We start from the raw sequence: 9530 nt of genomic DNA, 5'->3' as shown, positions 1-9530 counted from the left end.
CCTCCCCCCCCCCCCCCCCATCAGCTCCCCGCTCCCCCAAGTTCCCTGTGCAGCAGCCGCCCAGCAGGCGATCAATTGCCGGCAGTTCAGCTGTCCCTCCCCCCACTGCCCTGTGCTGCTCCTGCCCTCTGCCTTGGAGCTGCTCCCGGGAGCCTCCTGCTTGCTGTGGTGGGGGAGAGGGGTGCTAATGTCAGGGTGTCCCCCTCCCCCCTGCTCCTGCCTCCCGCCCCGCTTACCCCATCTCCACAGAGCGGGGGGACATGACCGGGCTCAGGACAGAGGGAGCTTGCTAGCAGCAGCTGCTCTCTCAACTTGCTGATCTACTTAAAAAGGCAATGTACTTAGAGTGGGGTCAGTGTACTTAAAGGGGCAATGCGCATCTCTCTCTCTCACAGATGGTGTGTGTCTCTGTCTTTCTCTGCCATGCTGTCTCCCCTCCCTCCATTCGTGCTGCCTTGTAGAGTGTGAGGCTACATTAACAATAATGTGTTAACTCTTGAGGGCTCAGCTGTTCTAGTTCATCATTTAGCAGTAAGGCATTCCCTGGGAAATAGCCCACCGTCTGACTTTACCACCTCAACCAAGCTTCACAATCATCATTGCTGTGTACAGTATTAAATTGTTTGTTTAAAACGTGTACTATATGTGTGTGTGTGTGTGTGTGTGTGTGTGTATATGTGTGTCTTTTGTCTGGTGAAAATTCTTTCCCTGGAACCTAACCCCCCGCCCCCCATTTACATTAATTCTTATGGGGAAATTGGATTCGCTTAACATTGTTTCACTTAAAGTTGCATTTTTCAGGAACATAACTACAACGTTAAGCGAGGAGTTACTGTATATGGGAGTCAGTGCAGATAGTTCTTAGCATAAACAAGGGGCCTGATTCTCCTCTCGCTTGTGCCAGTGTAATCCAGGAGTAACTCAGTTGAGGATCGTGGCATTACCCAGGGGGAATGGCTGTGTGAGATCAGAACTGGGGGTCCCAAGGGCTTTTCTCATTTGGCCCATGCTTACCTGATGTGTGAAGGTTACATTTTAGGGCATTCACATTTTTTGATGCATTTGCAAATACTGAACACATGAGGGCGCTGTGAGCCAATTGCTGCCACACTCTATTTAAGGGACATGTTCATGGAATCCCAGAAACAAACCTACCAACCCTACTGGCTTTTTTTTTTTTTGTATTTATTCCTTCCCCTCTAGACTACAGAGTAACTGGCCGTGTCCAAAGGGGACCTCCAGCAGTCTGTCTCTCCTCCCACTGGCTCAGTGGGATCTCTGAGGAGGATTGTCATTTAACACACCTTACCCATGCCATTAATGTGTGTGACATGTGGAGATTGTCCCTTAACCAGTGGTCTGACTCGAGCCCCCACGCTGCCTCTTTCACAACCAAGTGACCAGGGCGACCTTGCTGGCTTGCACCAGAGGCATGGAGAGCCCTGGCCAATGTCTGGGTGAGGGAGCACAGGGGAGATTCAGGGGCAGTGCAGCACACCCTTCCTCACTGGATCTGCCGGTGTAGCGTAGTGGTGATGATGTACGCTAGCCCCACGTGGTAATAGCACTAAACGTCCTGGAGTATATTGCGGCAAAAGAAATGAAATCCCGGGAACAGGCGGCCTCTCCCTAGCAGCAGCTGTTAAATCTTGGCTGAGGGGCTCTGTGCTTTGTATGCAAACCATTGGGCATGCTGATGAGCATTGTGCAGATCAGGGAGATTTCCCTGGGTGTCCCCTATGCATCCAGCAGCCCTTGTGACCTACGGTTGATTATAAATGCACTGCTGTCACTACAGCCTGGAGGCCTGGCCATGGACTGAAATGCACTGGGTTTAACAGCACAGCGAGTGTGAACGGTTTTGCAGGAGAATAACTCACCCTGAATGCATTTTTCTAGGGCCAAACTCTGATCTGTCAGAGGCGTAAATCCAGGGTTAACTGCATTGACACTGGGCGTGGCAGTTTAGCTGGGTGTAACTGAAAGCAGAACCTGGCCCCTAGTTTGGAAGAACGTTGTTCTTGTCGTCCTAGAATTGGATCCCCCAGAGCTCAGCCCCAAGGCTGGGGGCGGGATTGTGCCCGAGGGAAGGGGAAGATGCAGACGGTAGGATTGTTCCCTGGGCTATGTTCCCCTGTGCGGAGCAGTATCTCAGCATTGCCTGCATCGTCCTTTCGGCATACAGGGACTGGTCCCTTATCACTTGTCTCTCTCCGTTCCTGCTTCGAGGGTCTGTTCACTGCCCCTTTCAGGGGCCGCGGGGTTTGCACCCGCAGGCTCTGACCCATCTTCTGTGTTGCAGGAGGAGGAGGGAAGCCCCACCCCCCAAGGACCATTCATCATCCTCCCGGCGGCTTGCAGGCGGCTGGCGTGACAGCCATTCATCACCGGGCCCAGAGGCACAGAAGCAGCCCGGCAGGCGGCAGCACGACATGGACTCCTCCAGCAGCGAGGGCATGGGAGGGAGCCCCCCTCGCCGACAGCTCCCAGCCCACAGTAATGACAGGAGTGGCAGCAGGGACCACCACAGCCGGCACTCAACCTGCAGGGGCAAGGGAAACGGCAAAGGGTCCCCCTCAGCCCGCCGCGCCAACCGGCGCCACGACACTGATTCAGATGACTGAGCTGCAGGGAAGCGCGGGAGAGACGGGGACTGCTATGGGCTTGTTTTAAAGGGACGCTGTCCAAACGGAAGTTACAGGACCAGATCCTCAGCTGGTACAAATCAGTGCAGCTGTGAAGTCACTGAATTGAGAGTGCATTGAACTGCACCAGTTCACACCAGCTGAGGATCTCGCCCAGAGGGTTGATGTGGGTTTTTTTTTTTTAATGCCCTTATCTATGCTACCGATGCCCTAGCGTAGATGCCTAGTGTAGACACATCTATACCAGCAAACGCACTTTCTTATGCCAGTATAATTGCAGCTACACCGGTAAAACCTTTAAGCGGAGCCTAGCCCTTAGCTTGGCCACGGCTGCTCCACTGGTCTATTCCTTTGATTCTGCTGAGCTTGCCCTGCCCCGCTGTGTCTTGTGCCCACAAAAGATTGAAAGCCAGGTGCACAGATCCCTCGTGTGTATCTGCAGGGAGATAACTGTATGCCGGGGAGCGAACCTCTTGCAGAATGGAGGCCTTTGTTTGGGAATGTTTATCAGGTACTTGTGTGCCCAGAGTTAGGTATTTTAGAAAACCAACGTCAACTACAGAACCTCCTATTCAATCCGAATTTTACTGAAAATCTTGGGGAGAGACTGTAATAGTCAAAATCCAAACAAGATCTCTCTTCTATCGCCTGCGGTGAATGTCTGCAACCCGCTGTGCTAGCAAGGTTAAAGCAGCTGGAACATGATGACCAACAAAAACGGACATTGAATCTAGTCTGTTTCAAGCAGAGGGTGACATAGCAAGTAAACAGTGTGTCCCTGAAAACCAGGCAGCTGGAGATGAACAGTTTCGGCTTTAATAGCCTAAAAGGTGTTGCTATCCTTGTGTGTTTTTACTCTGCTGAAGGGTTTTTTTTTTTTTTTTTAACCTGACACTTTCCCTTTAAATTTCCCCAATTTTTTTTAAACTTACTTAGAGGAAGTTTTGTAAACTTCCCCCCCCAGAATAAAAGAACTTGACGTTTTGGAGACTTAAACTTGTATTTGGACAAACGTATACTAACTGTACCCTACCGTCCTTGGATGTGAAGTGAGATCAGAATATCTGCTCTGTAGTTCTGTGGGGCTAAAGTCTCTGCTGTTGTATACTGGCACAATTCCACTGAGTTCTGTGAAGCCCGGCAGCAATTCTGCCCTGTGCTCTCCAGAGCTGAGCCCAGGGGCCCTCATGCGTGCAGACTAACCTCCTGGGTGTAGAGCGATGTCCCTGGCCCTCGATAACTTTTGTTTGTGCCTGTTAGTGGGCCGGGGTTGGCATTCTCCATGAGGGCTGGAGCATCTGCCCAGGATGTGTAAGATGGTCACTATAGGGCTGACACCATCACCTGCTAGGAAACCAGGGCAGGGTGTGAAATGGGCTGGGTCATGGAACCATCAGTGCAGCCAGTCTCGGCAGGGAGACCGACAGCGAACGCCCCTGCTGGCTGCGTCAGAGGGGTGGGGAGAACCTGCGTGGCACCTGCCGGTGCTCTGGGTCCAGCTCCGGAGCCGTCGCTCTGGCGCGCTTTGCCACTAAAGGACGGGCAATCCTGTGAATGCAACTGACAAGGCAGAACTGACTGGGAGCTGCCAGGTGCAAATCTAGCTTCCAAAACCTCCTGGCCTCTGGATGGCTGCTCCCCCTGAGGTACTGGTTCCTCCAGCACTGGGAGCCAGTGTCCTAGCCGTTCCCCTCCCTTGCTGGCTGGGCTCGTGTGTGCTGGCTGAGACGAGGGGAGTGGATCCTGGCTCAGCTGGCAGGACTACGGCTGGGATGGGATGGGAGAGGAGGGTCAATGGCGTAAATCAATGGGAATTTGGGAAGGGAGGAATCAACAAAGCTGCTTCATGCTGGACTGCTGCAACGTGCCTCGCTCTAGTCCCACCGCTGCGAGCAGCTCCGTGGAGCTGGTTGGACGACAGCTGTTCTCTGCTCTGGTTAATGGGACCCAACCCAGCCCCCCAGTAACCAGCCCGGATAGCTGCTGCCTTGATTGTCTTGGTAGCCCACAGGAGCCTTGCCCAAGGTTACCCAGCAAGTCAGCGGCAGAGGCGGGAACCCGGCTCTGCGGGCTCCCAGCGCAGTGTCCTAGCTGCTGGACCTCCCATGGAGATGGGCCCAGCTCACGCCAACTTAGATATTTAACCCAGGGGGTGGGTGCAGGGTAACAACTTACAAACTAAACGTGGTGAATGTGGTTTCAGGAGCAGACTCGAGTGCTCTTTGCATTGCAATTTAATTACTGTTCAGCTGCTGCTGAATGGCTGGGAGTGCTTGGTGGGAGGAGGGGAAATCCGGGAGGAGATGAAATGAGTGTTGTCCTCCCATGGCTGTTCAGGGGCCTGTTGGATCTTAGTGGGCCGTTGTCCACGTCTCCTCAGCTCTCCTTACTCTGGGCCGAACTCGCCCTCCTTGGCAGTCTCAGCCAGGGGCCAAAGGGCATGTGGGTCGTGGAAAGCGAACTGTTGTTGCTAGCTGGATCGGGATGGAGGTTTGCTGGCAGGGCAGCACCAGGTGGAGGGGAAGGGGAGCTGTGCTGCCACCAGTGCTGTATCTGCTCAATTGGTGTCTTTCTCCAGTGCTGAATTCGCACACTCCTGGTCCGTATCCTCTAGGGTCTGGCTTCGAAGCTTGGGCTAGTGGTGGAAGTGCTCATGCCACGCTCTCTCCTGCAGGGGGAGCTGCAGGATCAAACGCAGCTGCGGGGACGCTAAGCTGAGGCAGCGAACTGGCTCAGGCCCAGGTGAAGCAGGGATGTGGAAGGCAGCTGAGCTGACACCTGGCCTTTGAAACAAGCCAGAGCTTCAGCTGCCCGGTCACCAGGGCAGGGGCCTTTCCGGCTGTGTTTGTTTCTATCTTTAGACCTCGCCAACCATCTGCCTTTTGCCTCGCTCAGCGTGATTTAGGAAACTGGGCGGTAATTTGCCTGGGAACCTATTGCTCATTGGAGCATCCTGTCCTTGCATTATTCCACACAGGGTTTCTCTGAGTCAAGTCAGTGCTGGGGAAAGGAGGCTGTGTGGACAGCCCCTGGAAAGCAGAGTCCTCTCTTTGTCCACTGAACAGGCACAGGGTGGGGTAGCAGCCATGCAAGGGGCTGCTTCCGAGGGGGAGAAGGTCTATTCCGTGGCTGGAGCCTCTTTGCCCAGCTGGTCAAGGCAGGGCCAGCTAGTCACAATTCATAGATTGCAAGGCTGGAAGGGACCAATGGGGCTGGTGGTTTTTCCCCATTGAGTTTAAGGCCAGATGGGACCACAATGATCATTTAGTCAAACACAGAGCGGAGCCCCTCATACAGTGTTACCAAGTCATCTTGTCCACTGGGTGCTGTGGTGTATGGAATCACACGTGCTTGTCAGAGAAAACAATTACAACTACAGCCAGGCTTCTGCAAAGCTCGTGTCTCCGCATGGTCTCTTCTGTTTACCAGGGGTCCCACCTATAAGGTCATGAACCTTATAATGTGCACAGACACCTACTGCCTGAATGATGTGCTGCAAGTAAACATGCAATTACACTTAGAACTGGACTGAGTCCATTAATCTCATTCCGCCCTGGCCAGTGCTAACCCAGTAGACAGCAGCCAGGTGTAGTCCTGGCCAGCTGGCCTTTCATTCCCCTTCAGTCAGCACTGGAATTGGCAAAAATCAGAAGGGGAAGGGGGAATAAAAATTAAGCATTAGGAGAAGGGACACACGCCTTGCCAATGCCACAACTACTGAGAGGCAGAATGGGCCAGTGAATGGCACTGCGTGAACCTCAGAACAGCTGGGCTCTGCCGCGTATCTGCCGTGTGAACTTAGGCAAGTCGCTTCAGCCCAGATCCTCAAAAGTATTTAGGTGCCTAACTCTCACTGGAGTCAAGGGGAGTTAGGTGCCTAAATGCCTTTGAGAATCTAGGCTAGTGGTCCCCAACCTTTTTTGTCTGGCGGGCGCCAGACGATGAGCCGCGGAGGACCGTGGCGGCGGACGAGCATCCACCGAAATGCCGCTGACAAGCGGCAATGTCAATAGGCGTCACCGCTGAAATGCCGCCAATTTTCGGTGGCATTTCGGTGGCGATGCCTCTGGATGACGCTGCTTCTCGGCGGCATTTCAGCGGATGCTCGTCCGCTGGCCAGTACGCGAGCGCACTTAGATGCCCCGGCAGGCGCCATGGTACCCGCGGGCACCGCGTTGGAGACCCCTGATCTAGGCATTCATCTCTAGGGGCTCCTTTCCACCCTTTGTGTGTTGTGTTTATGCAGACTGGAAGCTCTTCGGGGCAGGGACTGCCTCTTACAACAGATACGTACAGCGCCTAGCACAATGGGGCCCGGATCTCGGCTGGGTGCTACCCTACTACGTGTAACTAAGGATAATGGTTAGAAGATGGCATAGGGAGGCAGGAGGCTTTGGCATTCTGGTCCCTGCTGTGCACCTTACTCACCGGGTGCCCTTACATGATTTTGTAACTTTCATAAGCTGGCTGAAGCCCTGAACTGCCTGAGGCTTTCCCCTGGTTGTGAAACGCAGTTAACCCACAAGACCCTTGTTTGTAGCTGCGATAGGGGCCTGCAAGCTGGGTTGCGTGTATGGTGTCCGCACGGCCTGTCTAACCTGCCACCTACAACAGTCCTCTCTTCACGGCAGGGGCAGAAGAGAGCTCATGGGAGAGAGCCCTGCTAGTTCTGGGCAGCCAGGAAGATACAGGCCCGAGGCGGGGGGACAGGTGGATGTAGAGAGTTTTTGGTGCAGCTCTCGCTCAGCCAATGAAAAGCTTAGGCCCCGGAGCGAGGGGGCTGCTGAGAGTGGATGCTGAAGACTGTTGATGTTTAGTCTTGCCAGGTTGCCAAAGCAATTGGGGCTGGATGTTGGCGAAGCGCTCTAGAGAAGACGCTGCGCACTAGCCTCCCCTCGCAGGGGTGGAGTCCCCAGGCTGGGCTGCTTAGCGCATAGGCCCCATCCTGTATGGACCCCTGGGGCATGGACTAGAGCCTCTAGTAACTCTACTGTCTCTCTAGCTTCTGCAATTTCTCAGTTAAATGCAGGGCTGGCAGTTTCCCTTTGGCCCTCAATGCAACCAGAGAGAGGTCTAGGGGGTAGCTCCCTAGACTGGGACTTGGAAGACCTGGGTTCTATTCCGAGCTTGGCTACTGCCCTGCTGGGTGATCTCAGGCAAGTCATGGCTCAGCCTTGTGCCTCAGTTTCCTCATCTGTAAAATGGGGATAATGGCACTGACCTCCTTTGTAAAGCACATTGAGCCCTACTGCTATCTAAGAGCTGGGTGCCATTATTACATATTAAGCCCAGCTTCAGAGAGGCCAGGCAGGGATCTTAGCGTGGGCACTGTCTTCCCCCTGCTTTAATCCTGCTCCCACTGAAGGCCGCGGTGACCCCCCCCCCCCAGTGCGGGTGCTCCGGGGAACTGCCGCAGCAACGAGCAGTCCTGGCGGCTGGCCCCATAGCAAGCCCTCGGGTCGATGTCAGGCGCTAATCCGGGGAAGAGGGTGCATTTCCCGCTTTTAACCTTTCCTAACTGTTGGTTATGACCTGTCCACACGTGGGGCTGGCTCACTCCCAGTACACCATGGAGCGTTTGCGTTTGGCGGAACTAGCTGACTTGTGGGATAAATCTCCCCCCCTCGGCCTCCAGGCTTCTCATGCAATCCAGTCAGTTTGATACCGGGGGGGGGGGGGGGGGGCAGGGGAGGCGCCTGTTGCTGTAAGAATAAGGGGAGGTCAATTAAAGAAGGTGACCCCTTTTCAGGGCGGTGGGGAGCGGGGCGGGGGCTGCTGAGGAGTTGGGGGAGGGGGGTTGCAAATGAATCCCATTGTTGGCTGGGAAGGGGAGGGAGAGGAAAGGCCATGCTGGGCCCCACCAGTCTGGTTCCAGCGTTTTCCATCTGATTAATAGGCCTCCTCCCAGCATGGAAGGGGCTTTGCATGGGAGCCCGTCCCAGCCGGCAAAGGCAGTGAGCCTGATGCCAGCCGCTGGCCCCTCCGGGGAGTGCAGGACTTGGCCGCTCCACACTTCATCAGTGGCCTCGGGAAAGGGCTGGGCGACAAGGGGGACTTGCCTCCACCCAGGTAGGCCTGAACCCTGCAGGGGCCATGTGGCTTATTCAGGCATTGGGCTCTCGGCTGAGACCACATGCAAAGGAGTCTGTGAATGCCAGTGGGGTGTGTGTGTGTCTGTCTGTCTGTCTCTGTGCAGGGTTGCCCAGGGTGCAGGATTCATTAATCCCCACTGGCAACCATGGCTTCCGCATCACAATCCCCTTTACCCCCTGTCTGCCTTGTCTATTCAGACTGTTAACTTGTGGGGCAGGGCCTCTCTCTCACTCCGTTTCTGTACAGCTCCTCGCAGAGCCGGGCTCAGTCTGGGGCCCCTAGGCCCTGCTGGGATACGCACAGGGATGAGGGAAACAGCTCACACATGTGGTGAAATAGCAGTGAGGAGGCAATGGCCTGAACAGCCGTGCAGGTCGCGTGGCTGAGACAGACTGTGTTGTATTGCCTGTTAGTGCCTGAGCGGAGGGTACAGACAGTGCCTGACTGGAGCGTTTTGCTCTCCTAAGCAAACTAGAAGGCATCTGAAATGCACCCACCTCTAGGGTGGAGCACAGAGGGCACTGCAGAGCAGTACAGGGAGGAAGAGACATTGGGATCAAGCTACAAAAAGTGCCTGGGATGATTAAGGTCCACACCGGCTCCAGGTCTCCTCCTACAGGCTCAAAGGGTATGTCTACACTACAGGATTAATCCGAATTTAGATAATTCGAATTTGGGAAACAGGTTGTATAAATTCGATTGTGCGCGGCCACACTAAGCACCTTAATTCGGTTTTAAACCACATTAATTCGGTGGTGTGCGGCCACACTACCCCATTAACTTAAACACAGT

At 54.5% G+C, this 9530-nt stretch overlaps 1 protein-coding gene across 2 annotated transcripts in view; it reads left to right on the top strand.

The window, feature by feature from the left end:
- The window catches only part of CUNH1orf35 (chromosome unknown C1orf35 homolog), a 33876-nt gene extending 30241 nt beyond the window's left edge, over nt 1-3635 (top strand). Inside the window, exon 8 of one of the 2 annotated variants that reach the window (XM_024208281.3) lies at nt 2303-3635. In XM_024208281.3, coding sequence (XP_024064049.1) covers nt 2303-2624 — 322 coding nt within the window. In that variant the 3' untranslated portion in view covers nt 2625-3635. The remainder of the gene's footprint in view (nt 1-2302) is intronic. The other variant, XM_026652078.1, reaches the window with a different exon arrangement.
- Nucleotides 3636-9530: the final 5895 nt, after the last annotated feature.

Source organism: Terrapene carolina, unplaced genomic scaffold (assembly GCF_002925995.2).
Source record: "Terrapene carolina triunguis isolate 2854851 unplaced genomic scaffold, T_m_triunguis-2.0 Scaffold111, whole genome shotgun sequence".
Classification (NCBI taxonomy): Eukaryota; Metazoa; Chordata; order Testudines; family Emydidae; genus Terrapene; species Terrapene triunguis.
Note: the sequence above shows the minus strand (reverse complement) of the source record. Positions and strands in the feature narration are given on the sequence as shown.